Genomic DNA, 17,346 nt, shown 5'->3' with positions numbered 1-17,346 from the left:
TGACTTCTCTGTCTTTTGCTGTTCTTTTACAAAGTAGTTTATGTGGTAACTTCTTTTTAATAAAACTCACTTTTAGTTTTTATAATGGGATATCTATTATTCTATATCCATATATATCTTTGTTACATAATATAAAATAGGATATTCCGTTTTGTAGTAATTAAGTAAACATTCTAATACACAAAGATAAATGTTCAAATTTTTGTGAAAAAGAACAATTTTCACAGTCATTTTTAGAAGTATCTTTTTGATTTCAATTTTATCCTTTTTCAACCCGATCAAATTTCTCTACAGCTGCTGCAACAACTCAGAAAAAAACTGACAGGCTGTTGGATCTGATGATGGCTAGTGCATCTCCTTCATAGATGAATTAACAGTTCAAATCCCATTTGGACTGATTCTGCATGGAGTCTGGGTGGTTGTACCCATGTTTCTTCCCATAATCTAGAACATGATATTCTGAATTTGTGAGTGATCTTCACTCTTGCTGAGTGATCTCGCTGAATGTCCTCGCATTTGCATTTGACGAAAGGGGTGGCCTCCAGAAAAACGTTTTGGATATATTTGACTCAAATATTTTGTGTATTCTTGTGTGCCACAAGAAAAATGAATTAAAGAGCTCAGAAGAAGATAGACACAAATGATGATTTAATAAATGTTAATTAAGAATAAAGCCTCTCAAACCAGTCTGGATCTTTCTATAACTTTAAACTAAACATAATGAACAGATCATAAACTGTACTTCTGCATTTAGTGTGAGATGATCTTGTCCAGAATTCATAAACTATAGACATAACAGATTTTAAATATAGCTGAGCAAAAATGCTCTAGTTGCTAAAACAAGAACAAATAAGCCATAAAAAATATTTTATATCACATTCAACTTCCGCTTAAACTTTAGACAACCCATAAAAAACACAAAGATTATTTTTTATTGATATATCAAAATGAAAAAAAATGGAGACTGCGATGGTAAGGAATTTTGAAAGTCTTGGGAAGCCTAGCATTGGTTTCCTAAGTTTATTAAATGTACAAATGTGGAAAAGTTGGGATTTTTGTGATCACAAAATTATTAAATTAAAATCAAATGAAATAATAAACTATAGAACACATTTTTAAAAGATAAAGTTGCCTAGAATGCTGTGCACTAACTCCCCTGAAACAGTCATAAAATGAGAACACACCACATTTAACATATTTAATCAGTTCCTCCTAAAATGTTTTTTGAGTTAGATCTGTTACAACAATGTAGTTTATATTCAAATTTATAGTTTCTCATCCGTTCCTTCATCACAGCATTGGCTCCCCTCTGGTGCTTTTGTCGCTTTTCTATTTCAAAAACATAACAAGCAACACACGTATTCATTATAGTGTAATGCATTGAAAATAATTCATGTTGCTTTCACTGACATCAGCTTACTTCAGTTCAATGTAGTCTTGAAGTTCAACATTGAGTGTTTCAGGGAGCAACAGGCTGAAACAACCAGCAGCCATCGGGATGATGCCATAAACCACCATGGGAATGCTGTAGTGGTAGGCTTGCAAGAGCCTGACCAGTGGTGAGAGGATGCCCGCCACTCCAGCACACATAGAGTTTACACTCATACCGCTATGTCTGCAAGATAGCACAGCCATATTTTAAATATAGACACATTTAAAATATGCCTATATGTCTGAATAGACATATTTTAAATGATGCAATATTTGTAAGGGGAATTTATTAATGAGTTGAGCACTAATACCAAACAACTCTTGGCTCTACACAACCAAATATGTAAGAATATGTAATGTAAAATATGGTGTTCACAGTCATTTAATTCTTTAAATAGCTCTTATTTTCAACCCCCTACACAGCCGTCAGAGTTGGATTATAGTTTCAACACCAGAACTTCAACTATCACATTTTTCTTATTTTACATTTGTATATTTCGAAAGAAGCTTGGTGGCTTTAGCAGGTGACACACTACATGACTGTCACAGTTTCCAGAGATTTTGAAAAGACTATTTTTAGTGCCTTGACTTGGTTATCACAGAGGATACAGGATTTTTTAGGCCAGTGCATCAAAACTTGTGGAATCTCTCTAGGATGAAAATAAGGAACACATATACCACTAGGTGGCGGTAATGTTACTTCCCTAGAAAATAAAGGAAGATGCTGTTTAAAATAGGTTAACTGACAAGTTAATATGATTTGGACAATGTTGTCTGTATTCTTTGTTACATATATAGTGAGAGTTTGCAATGTCTATTTGAAAGTTTGTTTATTGAGTTTGGAGTGACTCAATGTTAGCTGGCATCTAAAAATTTTAATATTTCTATCTGAACAAATAATGTCATGTTTGGGCTGCATTGCACAAATACACATTGAAGAGCTTAATGGAAACATGTCCCTTATAGAAATGTTTCAAATTAAAGCACTTCATTATTTACTATCAGAATTTCTCTCTGTTATAACAATGCTGATATACTAATTAGTTAGTTGTTTGTTTGTATTGTACTTATAATGTTTAATTGCTAAAAAAAATAAGTGAAAAAAGTTGTCTCAGCTTTTTCATTGAGTCTTTATTTCAATGCATATTTTAGCCAAATCAGCTTTTTTTCTTGTTTTCTAGATCTCACAGTGTATTTAGGTTTTTTAAGGAATAAGCAGTAATACCTTATATCAGTAGGATATAATTCAGCTGTATAGACATAGACTGTACTGAAGGCAGCAGCAGCAGAAAATTTTCCCATCATAGCAATGACTGTCACAACCACAGGTAGAGCTGGTGGGTATAAAACAAATGTGTTTAGCAAATAAAAAAATAGAAATAAAAACAAAAAAAGTGTAAGAAAACAACAAACAGTTAATATGATTACCTCTTGGGACAGCAGTGGCAACCAAACAAGAAACTCCTCCAAGGAAAAGGAAGCCTGCCTGACATATTCTCCTCCCAAAACGTTGAATCATAGTCAAACAAGCCACATTGGCAGGAATTTCAACAGTGCCAAAGATGAGCTGCGTGAGGTAGATATTTAGGCCGAAACTCCCTATATTTAGGCTCAGTCCATAAAACAGGAAGCTGGCTGCAAACCTGAAATCAGATGCAGCATTAGCTTGACTACTGTGGTATATCTGCACATGGTAACTTTTTAAAGCAAATGGATTCTTAAGAAGGCAAACCAGTTAAAGCTCATTATTAGAGTGCGTTTCCTCAAATATGATATGCGGAAGATGTCCATCATGTTCTTTCTGTCCGGAGTAGTTTCCAAATTTACCTAAAATGTGGAAAATAAACTTCAGGAAAATTTCCACAGAAATGCAATTATAGACATTTTGGTGTTTATGGCTTTATTTAGATAGTGCATCGTCCTAGCTGACGTTCATCCAATTTAAGGAAATTTCCATGGCATTTTATTTTAGATTCTAAATATTTGTATTTAGGACCTAGGTATTTAGATATATAGATCAACGTATGTATCTATGTACATACTTTGATCTATGTATGTAAAAATGAAACAATTCAGATCAAGAAATAAAGCCTAGTTGGCTGTATTTTGTGATGTCACAGAAACACTTTTTATATTTAAAGACACATGTGAAAACATAAAACTGTAAATTCAAAACCATCCAAGTAAATATATTAATATCAGGTCTGAGGAAGACATTCGAGGTTTTTGAAGTTTACGTGTGGATGAAAACCTTTTCTAGCAGATGTCCTGGTACTCTTCGTTTGTTAACTTTGGCTGCCCGGTGGAGTGCCTTCTCAGCCTCCTCCTTCCTGTTTTGCGTCATCAACCATCGAGATGATTCTGGGAGAAGCCTGTTGAAACAAGACCTCCAATGCAACTAAAGACTGCCCAAGAAATGTTTTAGTTGGTAATGTAATTTTTCTGCTACTAACCAGTAGAAGATCAACAGGATTATGACAAGAGGGCTGAAGAGCACAAGTTGCAAGATCCTCCAGTTTCTCGTCAAATATGCAATACCAGACAGAAGCATCTGTCCAATTGAAAAGAAACTGATGATGGACGTTGTGCAAAGAGCAGACTTTGAAACGTCGGTCCACTCCACCGCTGAAAACCAGATTAGGAGAAAAGTCACTTATGGTCATAATTATTTTACACTGCTGAAGAGTAAGAGCTTAAAACCTTTGTAATGTTACAACTGTACATTCATACTGTGCTTAGAGCTGAATACATAAGATCTGTGTAAGTCAGGGTTCAAGCAAAACAAAACAAAAGAATAAAACTTTGACCTACCCATGACACATGTGTTCATAATAATGACACCACCAGAAGACCCACATAAAAATTTAAAGATTATGTAAACGTAGATGTTTGGTGAGAAAGCTGTAATCACAGCAAACAACAGTAGAAGGAGAAGTGAAAGCAGGATTACAAATCTTCTACCAAACCTAGAAAAGAAAACAGAGCTTTATTAGAGAACAAAATTGAAAAGGAGTGCAAAGAAATCACACAAAATTCTTGATTTTTTAAAAATCATAATACTCGACACGACTCTTTAAAATTAACATTAAGTTACAGACAGCCTTCAGGCATATCAGCTGTTCTGACGTGCTTTGCATATTACATTCTCAGTACTCGTTTCACAAATTAAAATCTTTAATAGTGCACGAGTAAGGATTCCTATCTCCATGTTGTCTGTAAATAACCATTTCCATATTTCTATATAAATATCCAATGCATTCTCTTAAACACCTATGATGTTTTGAGATTAGAGTTGCTATAAAATGGTAGAAGTCGACTTTACTCATGTGTGCTATCAGACAGTCATTGGCTGCAACCTCCAGGACCAACAAACAAAACTTTACAGCTTGTTTAGTTCAACTCTATCGGTATTATACTGATGATGATCACTAAAGATGACAACTTCAAAGACCTGGGCTTCCTGCACATTTTTAATTTCACAGTTAAACGCTTTTCCAGTCAGATTTCTTCATTTCTTTCATCACTTATTATAATATTTAAGGCCGAAACATTCACCTTTGGCTTTATTTTCTTCCATTTCCACAAACTACAAAAAACAACACAATGCTGTCAAAGTGGCTTCTGATGAGGCTGTGATGTAAAGAGCTATTTCACATTTTATTGTTTGTTCATTTTGATTTGTTATCAGAACAAACGTATATCAAAAACAAAACAATTACGTTATGCCCATCAAATACCAGACCTGACTGACCACCACTAAGTCACAGTTCTTCACACTTTTGAATATTTTTGCAGATATTCATAAAAGTGGATATTTCTTTTGCATCCCAACAGCACCCCATAAACATCTAAGAAGGTGTAGAGTTGAAAATGTAGAAATTATTCCTCTCTTGACTTTTGAATGTGAGGGTTCTCAAAACCTCTCAAAACCCCAAATGGTTTGAAATTCAAGTTGTGCTGTGGAAAATCAAAAGAATAAGTAATTTAGATATAAATTAAGATAAAAAGCGCCTCTTTTCTCTTTCAGTTAAAATGAATATAGACCCAATCTTTTAAATTGGGGAGTAAGAAGTCAAGTCTGTAAATTCGGCCAATTTTCCCGCAGCTTTTCCTTCCACCCAAACTTAGTCAAACCTGGAATATGACAAAAAGAACTTCCATACTTTTCCAAACTTGTCAGGACTGTGCAGAAGCCCTGCAAGAGCCTAAAATCTGATAAATCTAACATCACATACACAATAAAATGAAAATTGTCTCAGTATATTGACTAAGATAAAAATAAAAACATTATTTCCCACAATGTGTGAACCTGGAACCAATAGCTTAAGGTTGATATTCGTACCATGAGTTCTTTGCAAAATGGTGAGGTAAAAGGAAATGTATTACCTGTCAGAAATAGCCCCAACCAGTAAACATCCAATGAGGATACCCGCCATGTAGATTGACTGCGATGCCTCGATTAACCCACTTTTGCCACAAACTAGATCAAACTGTAAACAAAAGCAACTGTTATTACAGATGAAGATAAAAATGCACTAAGAATTATTAGGAGGAATGCAAGATTGTAAGAAAAAAATGAATTTTTTGCTTACCTCTGTGACAAGGCTCGAGGCTCCTTGTTGAACCTCGTAGTCCCAGCCATTGATGCATTCTGTTGTCCTGTTGAGGCCATATGCTTCAATAGCTTCCAAATCCAGATCCACGGGGGTGAACATGCTACACTTTTCAAATCTCCCATCCTTGTCCACCGGGATGGTGAGGTTCCTTTGTCTCTCTTTTGTCAAGTTTGGACCTCTCTCCAAGATCCAGTCAGTGTTGCAGTAGTGAGAGAATCTCAGCCCCGCAAACACCTGACTGCTGACATCGAAAGCCGGGAAAATGCTGGGTATGCATAAAGCAACAAGCAAGGTTTTCTGAAACAAACCAAACTCCCCGACCTCCTTCAGGACGTCTCTGAAGCCGCTCATCTTGGCATGTGGACGTTTAACAGAGGCTTCTCATAGATCTACACAGTAGAGACAGGTTTAATTTTTAACTAATCACAAATAAGATAGTCCTTGTAACTGCCTTTGTAACTCCTTTGAGGGGAACAACGATTTACAGAGAGCTGTAAATCTGAATATTTCCATGCCGACACAGAAGTTTTAAACTTTGTTTCATCATTATTTGGGCCTACAAGGAAAGGTAGATGTTGTGATTTCACACCTTCAGCATATATCCATCAGATATTCATACAAATTATAGCTTTCTACTAAACACTTGGTATTCTAACATTTTTATCACTTTTATCCAAACAATGAAGTCAAAAGAAATAATTTATGCAAACTATTGGGTGAACAATATTTATGACTAATCATAATGAATAACAGCACATTATTTAAATATCTTATTCATCATATCTACTATGTTGCTTATACACACAGATGGCTTAATAATCAGTCATAATAAAACCAATAACTAGTTTATACTAGTTTATTTGGATTCCTTCAAATCCAAATAACATTTGGCCACAAGACCTTTTTTTAAATGTAACAGCACAATAAATACTCATTTACAAATTATGAATAGAGAGAATTTATGTTATGGCTTTTTCATTAATAGTATATACTTAGCATTTGTGCTACAAGAGTAATTTATCCAGTGCAGATTTAAAATATTTTCAGAATACATTATAGTTTCCAAGGTGTTTACATTTTCCTGCTTCAATAAATAGCTGTGCATGTATTTGATTTATTTATAGTAAAAATATGTATTTCGTCAAGAAAATAATGCATTCTTTGCCAAATACAATGATGAAATTCTACAAGGTGCAGCAGGATAAGATATGTCATAACCCATATATACATAGAAGTGCATATCTGTTTTGAGAACTTAACTCAAAACACTTTTCTGTGTTTTCATGCTTCATACTTTGAATATTTCTTGGTTTGCTGGCTGTAAAATATAATATTTTGTTTTCAAACATTATATGCACCTCTCCTTAAATAAATAACCAGGCATTTAGCATGCAAGTAGCAGTCAATGTCACACAATGTGCTATGAGCACTAGTTTGTGACACACAAACATTGTATAAATGTGTGTGTGATCACATGAAATCTTTGGTCACCTGAACCTTTTTAACTCATTTAATAGAGACTCACTTGAGTTGCAGCTTTGTGGCATTTTTAGGCCACCAAGAGTCATGATGACTAAAACTAGAGTAACACTTTTGTGAATGTAAACATGCAAACAGGTAAGCATGCAACAGACCTAGGAAATACAAACAGGATTGACTCGGCATATTTTCCAATTCAATGACCACAGCAGGTAGAGTCAGCTTCAAAAATCTAAATGAACTTTACACAGAAGAGAAAACTAACTCACCCATAAAAAGGCTTTATGGGTCTATTGATCCATAAAGCCTCTACAATGCAGTGGTTTTTTTTCTACTGACAATCATTGATAAACTTTAAGTTTGCTGGGTTTTTTTAACCCCTCCAGGGGGTCTTTTGTGGGCTCTAGTGTCCCTTATATGACAGTGGGCTGACAGGAAACGGGGAAGGAGAGGGGGAAAGACATGCGGCAAATATTGTCGGGTCCGGGAGTCGAACCCGCGACGGCCGCGTCGAGGACTCAAGGCCTCCAAATATGGGTCACGCTAACCACTACGCCACCACGGCACGCCCAAAATTTAAGTTTTTAGTTAATAATTATGTTTCAAAACAAGCAGAAATGTTACTTTTACGATTTTACTTGTATCTTTTAGAAACTAATGCATTCATATCAGTATTTACTCCCATGTGTCATCAGATTTCCCAGGGTGGGTATAAGTACCAGGTATGTGTGAGTTCAGGTGAAATCTGAATCACAGTGAAGTAATCATCCATGCCTGGGAAGCTATTGATTGTGCTCATGTTTGTTCTTCAGATGTCATTGTATCTTGCAGCAGTTTTGTTTATCTGTCATCTGTTATATTTAGCAACTTCACTCTGGTAGTTCACATTTCATGAAAATGTTTCCATGGCACACCTACAGTGCAATGACTGAACTTGAGCATTAGCTCTTCCCTTTGAAGAACATAAGATAAGGAGTAAGACAAGATCATTATGTTTATGAGCTTTTCCGATGAGGTTAAAGGTGTGTGATATGTTATAAAACAACTATATTGTATAGATACAAATGGAAGATTATCATTATAAAAAAAATCCACAATAAATGAAAGAAAGCTCACTACTTTGTTTACTCAATTCTCTAATTTACTGATAGATGTAATTTGATTTGCTAGCTAAAATTATCTTTCAACAGAGCAGTATGTTACAAAGTGTCACAAAATGTCCCAGCCAGGGTCCCTTAATCTCACAACTGGAACGTAACTAAAGCAAGTGTGAGATGATAGAAAATTTAATAGGCTCAGGTTTGAATTATAATTAATACTATTTGATCCTTTTGCTATACCACCATAATTTGATTTAATTTCCACTACCTGGGTGGGTATCTTTTCCTACCTGCTTTTAACAAGGTGATTTTTTTTATAGCTGAATCTACATTGGAGATGAAGGCTTAGGTAAATTAATAGCAAATCTTCCAACAGGAACAAAAATCAGACACCGCATGGACTCCGTTGAAGTTTTAAACAACTGGATTTGATTTTACGCAATAGCTAATGTTTGTCTGTGACATATGTAATGCGGCACCACGATTGTGAAAAAAAGTTACACTATGAAATCAAGCTATAAAATCGTGTGCTTCTCTAGCATTCAGCCTACCCACCTCCTCTGTTATTAACGGAGCCAAATGGAAAATTAGGCTTTTGCCAAATCCTTAGAGGAGTACGACATCTTTGTCAGCAATGAAATGTTGGACTGAACACCTGACTGAATAGGTTCCTTCTCTTTGTCTGCTGCCATTGCCAAACTACCACCATAGACTCCAATTCTAAAATGGCGCAGAAAATTGACGTCATTCACAACCCTTCCTGTATGGCAGTTTTGGTCTGCCATACAGTACATCAGTATTGCACAGAGCTGCAATAATTAGACAATTATAGTAATAATGAATACATTTGAATTTTCAAAAGTTACTCTGTTTTTTAACTCAATTCACTTAGTGACTAATTACACAAAGACCAACGTTTTAAGCCTTTGAAGCTGGTTTAAGGCTAATTTTCAACTTGTAGTTAATGAAAACATGACTTAGTTTCTTAAATGATTAGAGTATTATCAGACCAGTTAACATTTCTGAGACAGAAATGTGTGCTTAATGAAAAGCATGTTTAATACATGATTAAAGGTTATTTTCAAAAGGAACTTTTAAAGTGACAAACAAGCCTCACTGCCACCCATAGTTTAATCTGTTAATAATAACTGTATAATACCATTCAGTCTAGCTCTCTGTGCCTGTAATAAAAGTTTCAATTAGCAGAAAATTAGCTAGGAAGCATTAAGATTTTCTTGTCATTAAGAAACAGCAACTAAGGTGTTTCTTTGCCAAAACAGCAGCTGATCAAAAGAAACAGCAGAATCAATACATCAACACGAGTGTTGAAACGCAGTTGATACCAGAGGAGAAGAGTTCACTTTTTTGCGATCTAAGAAAATATTAAAAAGTTTAAATTTGAGAAGAAGGCAACAACTTCTGTTGTAAAGAAACAGTTACAGCTTTAAAAGAATCCACTCCCCCACCCTCACCTCACCGGATCTGGAGAAACCCCTATAGAAAATCATGGACCTGACAAAACATCAACAACTCTGGAATGACACTTCATTGTCCTACCGATAGTTGTCATTCTTTCAAGCAGATTGAAAGTTGTGAGAAAATGATTTACTGTAACCCCTAACGATAAGAACATGTAACATGTTTCAAAAGACAGATCATTTGGAAAAACAAGTGGGCAGAAGATTAAAAAATGCTTTCTAACTTCCTTTGATCGGCAGTAATCCTTCTCTCAAGCCTTCCATCAGTCACATAAGACACTATTCATTATTACTATTACCATTAATAATTTCACAAATGACCAACATTCAGCTCTTCTATGACATAATAAACAGTCATTAAAATGAGAACACCACATTTAACATATTTAATCAGTTCCTCCTAAAATGTTTTTTGAGTTAGATCTGTTACAACAATGTAGTTTATATTCAAATTTATAGTTTCTCATCTGTTCCTTCATCACAGCATTGGCTCCCCTCTGGTGCTTTTGTCGCTTTTCTATTTCAAAAACATAACAAGCAACACACGTATTCATTATAGTGCAATGCATTGAAAATAATTCATGTTGCTTTCACTGACATCAGCTTACTTCAGTTCAATGTAGTCTTGAAGTTCAACATTGAGTGTTTCAGGGAGCAACAGGCTGAAACAACCAGCAGCCATCGGGATGATGCCATAAACAACCATGGGAATGCTGTAGTGGTAGGCTTGCAAGAGCCTGACCAGTGGTGAGAGGATGCCCGCCACTCGAGCACACATAGAGTTTACACCCATACCGCTATGTCTGCAAGATAGCACAGCCATATTTTAAATATAGACACATTTAAAATATGCCTATATGTCTGAATAGACATATTTTAAATGATGCAATATTTGTAAGGGGAATTCATTAATGAGTTGAGCACTAATACCAAACAACTCTTGGCTCTACACAACCAAATATGTAAGAATATGTAATGTAAAATATGGTGTTCACAGTCATTTAATTCTTTAAATAGCTCTTATTTTCAACCCCCTACACAGCCGTCAGAGTTGGATTATAGTTTCAACACCAGAACTTCAACTATCACATTTTTCTTATTTTACATTTGTATATTTCGGAAGAAGCTTGGTGGCTTTAGCAGGTGACACACTACATGACTGTCACAGTTTCCAGAGATTTTGAAAAGACTATTTTTAGTGCCTTGACTTGGTTATCACAGAGGATACAGGATTTTTTAGGCCAGTGCATCAAAACTTGTGGAATCTCTCTAGGATGAAAATAAGGAACACATATACCACTAGGTGGCGGTAATGTTACTTCCCTAGAAAATAAAGGAAGATGCTGTTTAAAATAGGTTAACTGACAAGTTAATATGATTTGGACAATGTTGTCTGTATTCTTTGTTACATATATAGTGAGAGTTTGCAATGTCTATTTGAAAGTTTGTTTATTGAGTTTGGAGTGACTCAATGTTAGCTGGCATCTAAAAAAAATTTTAATATTTCTATCTGAACAAATAATGTCATGTTTGGGCTGCATTGCACAAATACACATTGAAGAGCTTAATGGAAACATGTCCCTTATAGAAATGTTTCAAATTAAAGCACTTCATTATTTACTATCAGAATTTCTCTCTGTTATAACAATACTGATATACTGATTAGTTAGTTGTTTGTTTGTATTGTACTTATAATGTTTAATTGTTAAAAAAAATAAGTGAAAAAAGTTGTCTCAGCTTTTTCATTGAGTCTTTATTTCAATGCATATTTTAGCCAAATCAGCTTTTTTTTTCTTGTTTTCTAGATCTCACAGTGTATTTAGGTTTTTTAAGGAATAAGCAGTAATACCTTATATCAGTAGGATATAATTCAGCTGTATAGACATAGACTGTACTGAAGGCAGCAGTAGCAGAAAATTTTCCCATCATAGCAATGACTGTCACAACCACAGGTAGGGCTGGTGGGTATAAAACAAATGTGTTTAGCAAATAAAAAAATAGAAATAAAAACAAAAAAAGTGTAAGAAAACCACAAACAGTTAATATGATTACCTCTTGGGACAGCAGTGGCAACCAAACAAGAAACTCCTCCAAGGAAAAGGAAGCCTGCCTGACATATTCTCCTCCCAAAACGTTGAATCATAGTCAAACAAGCCACATTGGCAGGAATTTCAACAGTGCCAAAGATGAGCTGCGTGAGGTAGATATTTAGGCCGAAACTCCCTATATTTAGGCTCAGTCCATAAAACAGGAAGCTGGCTGCAAACCTGAAATCAGATGCAGCATTAGCTTGACTACTGTGGTATATCTGCACATGGTAACTTTTTAAAGCAAACGGATTCTTAAGAAGGCAAACCAGTTAAAGCTCATTATTAGAGTGCGTTTCCTCAAATATGATATGCGGAAGATGTCCATCATGTTCTTTCTGTCCGGAGTAGTTTCCAAATTTACCTAAAATGTTGAAAATGAACTTCAGAAAAATTTCCAAAGAAATACAGTTATAGACATTTTGGTGTTTATGGCTTTATTTAGATAGTGCATCGTCCTAGCTGACGTTCATCCAATTTAAGGACATTTCCGTGGCATTTTATTTTAGATTCTAAATATTTGTATTTAGGATCTGAGTATTTAGATATATAGATCAATGTATGTATTGAATACATAGATACATTGATCTATGTATGTAAAAATGAAACAATTCAGATCAAGAAATAAAGCCTAGTTGGCTGTATTTTGTGATGTCACAGAAACACTTTTTATATTTAAAGACACATGTGAAAACATAAAACTTTAAATTCAAAACCATCCAAGTAAATATATTAATATCAGGTCTGAGGAAGACATTTGAGGTTTTTGAAGTTTACGTGTGGATGAAAACCTTTTCTAGCAGATGTGCTGGTACTCTTCGTTTGTTAACTTTGGCTGCCCGGTGGAGTGCCTTCTCAGCCTCCTCCTTCCTGTTTTGCGTCATCAACCATCGAGATGATTCTGGGAGAAGCCTGTTGAAACAAGACCTCCAATGCAACTAAAGACTGCCCAAGAAATGTTTTAGTTGGTAATGTAATTTTTCTGCTACTAACCAGTAGAAGATCAACAGGATTATGACAAGAGGGCTGAAGAGCACAAGTTGCAAGATCCTCCAGTTTCTCGTCAAATATGCAATACCAGACAGAAGCATCTGTCCAATTGAAAAGAAACTGATGATGGACGTTGTGCAAAGAGCAGACTTTGAAACATCAGTCCACTCCACCGCTGAAAACCAGATTAGGAGAAAAGTCACTTATGGTCATAATTATTTTACACTGCTGAAGAGTAAGAGCTTAAAACCTTTGTAATGTTACAACTGTACATTTATACTGTACTTAGAGCTGAATACATAAGATCTGTGTAAGTCAGGGTTCAAGCAAAACAAAACAAAAGAATAAAACTTTGACCTACCCATGACACATGTGTTCATAATAATGACACCACCAGAAGACCCACATAAAAATTTAAAGATTATGTAAACGTAGATGTTTGGTGAGAAAGCTGTAATCACAGCAAACAACAGTAGAAGGAGAAGTGAAAGCAGGATTACAAATCTTCTACCAAACCTAGAAAAGAAAACAGAGCTTTATTAGAGAACAAAATTGAAAAGGAGTGCAAAGAAATCACACAAAATTCTTGATTTTTTAAAAATCATAATACTCGACACTACTCTTTAAAATTAACATTAAGTTACAGACAGCCTTCAGGCATATCAGCTGTTCTGACGTGCTTTGCATATTACCTTCTCAGTACTCGTTTCACAAATTAAAATCTTTAATAGTGCACGAGTAAGGATTCCTATCTCCATGTTGTCTGTAAATAACCATTTCCATATTTCTATATAAATATCCAATGCATTCTCTTAAACACCTATGATGTTTTGAGATTAGAGTTGCTATAAAATGGTAGAAGTCGACTTTACTCATGTGTGCTATCAGACAGTCATTGGCTCCAACCTCCAGGACCAACAAACAAAACTTTACAGCTTGTTTAGTTCAACTTTATCGGTATTATACTGATGATGATCACTAAAGATGACAACTTCAAAGACCTGGGCTTCCTGCACATTTTTAATTTCACAGTTAAACGCTTTTCCAGTCAGATTTCTTCATTTCTTTCATCACTTGTTATAATATTTAAGGCCGAAACATTCACCTTTGGCTTTATTTTCTTCCATTTCCACAAACTACAAAAAACAACACAATGCTGTCAAAGTGGCTTCTGATGAGGCTGTGATGTAAAGAGCTATTTCACATTTTATTGCTTGTTTATTTTGATTTGTTATCAGAACAAACATATACCAAAAACAAAAAAATTACGTTATGCCCATCAAATACCAGACCTGACTGCCCACCACTAAGTCACAGTTCTTCACATTTTATGAATATTTTTGCAGATATTCATAAAAGTGGATATTTCTTTTGCATCCCAACAGCACCCCATAAACATCTAAGAAGGTGTAGAGTTGAAAATGTAGAAATTATTCCTCTCTTGACTTTTGAATGTGAGGGTTCTCAAAACCTCTCAAAACCCCAAATGGTTTGAAATTCAAGTTGTGCTGTGGAAAATCAAAAGAATAAGTAATTTAGATATAAATTAAGATAAAAAGCGCCTATTTTCTCTTTCAGTTAAAATGGATATAGACCCAATCTTTTAAATTGGGGAGTAAGAAGTCAAGTCTGTAAATTCGGCCAATTTTCCCGCAGTTTTTCCTTCCACCCAAACTTAGTCAAACCTGGAATATGACAAAAAGAACTTCCATACTTTTCCAAACTTGTCAGGACTGTGCAGAAGCCCTGCAAGAGCCTAAAATCTGATAAATCTAACATCACATACACAATAAAATGAAAATTGTCACAGTATATTGACTAAGATAAAAATAAAAACATTATTTCCCACAATGTGTGAACCTGGAACCAATAGCTTAAGGTTGATATTCGTACCATGAGTTCTTTGCAAAATGGTGAGGTAAAAGGAAATGTATTACCTGTCAGAAATAGCCCCAACCAGTAAACATCCAATGAGGATACCTGCCATGTAGATTGACTGCGATGCCTCGATTAACCCACTTTTGCCACAAACTAGATCAAACTGTAAACAAAAGCAACTGTTATTACAGATGAAGATAAAAATGCACTAAGAATTATAAGGAGGAATGCAAGATTGTAAGAAAAAAATGGATTTTTGCTTACCTCTGTGACAAGGCTCGAGGCTCCTTGTTGAACCTCGTAGTCCCAGCCATTGATGCATTCTGTTGTCCTGTTGAGGCCATATGCTTCAATAGCTTCCAAATCCAGATCCACGGGGGTGAACATGCTACACTTTTCAAATCTCCCATCCTTGTCCACCGGGATGGTGAGGTTCCTTTGTCTCTCTTTTGTCAAGTTTGGACCTCTCTCCAAGATCCAGTCAGTGTTGCAGTAGTGAGAGAATCTCAGCCCCGCAAACACCTGACTGCTGACATCGAAAGCCGGGAAAATGCTGGGTATGCATAAAGCAACAAGCAAGGTTTTCTGAAACAAACCAAACTCCCCGACCTCCTTCAGGACGTCTCTGAAGCCGCTCATCTTGGCATGTGGACGTTTAAGAGAGGCTTCTCATAGATCTACACAGTAGAGACAGGTTTAATTTTTAACTAATCACAAATAAGATAGTCCTTGTAACTGCCTTTGTAACTCCTTCGAGGGGAACAACAGTTATCACGACAGCAATAAAATACCATTGAGTGGGAAACAACACAGATAGTAATCCAAAAGATAAAAACCATGTTATCATAAAGCTGTGTTATGAGTGAAAAAAACCTGAATCAATAAATCAAAAAGACATTATTAATTTGTTTTACAGGCATACAATAAGATGATAAAATTCTTATTTACAGCTGTAAATATTCAACTGTAAATCTTTCTTTAAATATTCCGATTTACAGAGAGCTGTAAATCTGAATATTTCCATGCCGACACAGAAGTTTTAAACTTTGTTTCATCAGTATTTGGGCCTACAAGGAAAGGTAGATGTTGTGATTTCACACCTTCAGCATATTGCCATCAGATATTCATACAAATTATAGGTTTCTACTAAACACTTGGTATTCTAACATTTTTATCACTTTTATCTAAACAATGAAGTCAAAAGAAATAATTTATGCAAACTATTGGGTATTGACTAATCATAATCAATAACAGAACATTATTTAAATATCTTACTCATCATATCTACTATGTTGTTTATACACACAGATGGCTTAATAATCAGTCATAATAAAACCAATAACTAGTTTATACTAGTTTATTTGGATTCCTTCAAATCCAAATAACATTTGGCCACAAGACCTTTTTTTAAATGTAACAGCACAATAAATACTCATTTACAAATTATGAATAGAGAGAATTTATGTTATAGCTTTTTCATTAATAGTATATACTTAGCATTTGTGCTACATCAGTAATTTATCCAGTGCAGATTTAAAATATTTTTAGAATACATTATAGTTTCCAAGGTGTTTACATTTTCCTGCTTCAATAAATAGCTGTGCATGTATATGATTTATTTATAGTAAAAATATGTATTTCGTCAAGAAAATAATGCATTCTTTGCCAAATACAATGATGAAATTCTACAAGGTGCAGCAGGATAAGATATGTCATAACCCATATATACATAGAAGTGCATATCTGTTTTGAGAACTTAACTCAAAACACTTTTCTGTGTTTTCATGCTTCATACTTTGAATATTTCTTGGTTTGCTGGCTGTAAAATATAATATTTTGTTTTCAAACATTATATGCACCTCTCCTTAAATAAATAACCAGGCATTTAGCATGCAAGTAGCAGTCAATGTCACACAATGTGCTATGAGCACTAGTTTGTGACACACAAACATTGTATAAATGTGTGTGTGATCACATGAAATCTTTGGTCACCTGAACCTTTTTAACTCATTTAATAGAGACTCACTTGAGTTGCAGCTTTGTGACATTTTTAGGCCACCAAGAGTCATGATGACTAAAACTAGAGTAACACTTTTGTGAATGTAAACATGCAAACAGGTAAGCATGCAACAGACCTAGGAAATACAAACAGGATTGACTCGGCATATTTTCCAATTCAATGACCACAGCAGGTAGAGTCAGCTTCAAAAATCTAAATGAACTTTACACAGAAGAGAAAACTAACTCACCCATAAAAAGGTTTTATGGGTCTATTGATCCATAAAGC

General features: G+C 34.9%; 2 protein-coding genes across 3 annotated transcripts; both read right to left on the bottom strand.

Moving 5' to 3' along the window:
• Positions 1-631: 631 nt before the first annotated feature.
• LOC111606245 (solute carrier family 22 member 13-like) lies at positions 632-7,963 on the bottom strand. 2 transcript variants are annotated; one of them, XM_023326562.1, is made up of 11 exons: positions 6,369-7,963; positions 6,024-6,285; positions 5,818-5,921; positions 4,243-4,397; positions 3,885-4,056; positions 3,683-3,803; positions 3,164-3,258; positions 2,860-3,074; positions 2,657-2,765; positions 1,421-1,615; positions 632-1,329 (listed from the first exon to the last, which is right to left on the bottom strand). In XM_023326562.1, exons 2-11 carry the CDS (start codon positions 6,144-6,146, stop codon positions 1,266-1,268), a joined length of 1,353 nt encoding a protein of 450 aa, XP_023182330.1. In that variant the 5' UTR covers positions 6,147-6,285; positions 6,369-7,963; the 3' UTR covers positions 632-1,265. The 2 variants fall into 2 exon arrangements, with proteins under 2 accessions (XP_023182330.1, XP_023182329.1); XM_023326561.1 differs by having other exon boundaries at positions 6,024-7,963.
• Positions 7,964-8,697: 734 nt separating this feature from the next.
• On the bottom strand, positions 8,698-15,739 carry LOC102216632 (solute carrier family 22 member 13-like). Its single transcript, XM_023326563.1, has 10 exons — positions 15,324-15,739; positions 15,119-15,222; positions 13,543-13,697; positions 13,185-13,356; positions 12,983-13,103; positions 12,461-12,555; positions 12,157-12,371; positions 11,954-12,062; positions 10,713-10,907; positions 8,698-10,621 (listed from the first exon to the last, which is right to left on the bottom strand). Exons 1-10 carry the CDS (start codon positions 15,696-15,698, stop codon positions 10,558-10,560), a joined length of 1,605 nt encoding a protein of 534 aa, XP_023182331.1. The 5' UTR covers positions 15,699-15,739; the 3' UTR covers positions 8,698-10,557.
• Between the last annotated feature and the right edge of the window lie 1,607 nt (positions 15,740-17,346).

Source organism: Xiphophorus maculatus, chromosome 21 (genome assembly GCF_002775205.1).
Source record: "Xiphophorus maculatus strain JP 163 A chromosome 21, X_maculatus-5.0-male, whole genome shotgun sequence".
In the NCBI taxonomy this organism is placed as follows: domain Eukaryota; kingdom Metazoa; phylum Chordata; class Actinopteri; order Cyprinodontiformes; family Poeciliidae; genus Xiphophorus; species Xiphophorus maculatus.
Note: the sequence above shows the minus strand (reverse complement) of the source record. Positions and strands in the feature narration are given on the sequence as shown.

What these genes read in the sequence shown, in the direction of transcription:
- LOC102216632 (XM_023326563.1), bottom strand. Translation starts at nt 15,698, where the DNA reads ATGAGCGGCTTCAGAGACGTCCTGAAGGAGGTCGGGGAGTTTGGTTTG. An exon ending in TATGAACACATGTGTCATGG is followed by an intron (nt 13,357 to 13,542) that starts GTAGGTCAAAGT and finishes TCTGGTTTTCAG; the next exon opens with CGGTGGAGTGGACTGATGTT. An exon ending in CAGCACATCTGCTAGAAAAG is followed by an intron (nt 12,556 to 12,982) that starts GTTTTCATCCAC and finishes TCAACATTTTAG; the next exon opens with GTAAATTTGGAAACTACTCC.
- LOC111606245 (XM_023326561.1), bottom strand. Translation starts at nt 6,398, where the DNA reads ATGAGCGGCTTCAGAGACGTCCTGAAGGAGGTCGGGGAGTTTGGTTTG. An exon ending in TATGAACACATGTGTCATGG is followed by an intron (nt 4,057 to 4,242) that starts GTAGGTCAAAGT and finishes TCTGGTTTTCAG; the next exon opens with CGGTGGAGTGGACCGACGTT. An exon ending in ATCCTGTTGATCTTCTACTG is followed by an intron (nt 3,804 to 3,884) that starts GTTAGTAGCAGA and finishes TTGTTTCAACAG; the next exon opens with GCTTCTCCCAGAATCATCTC.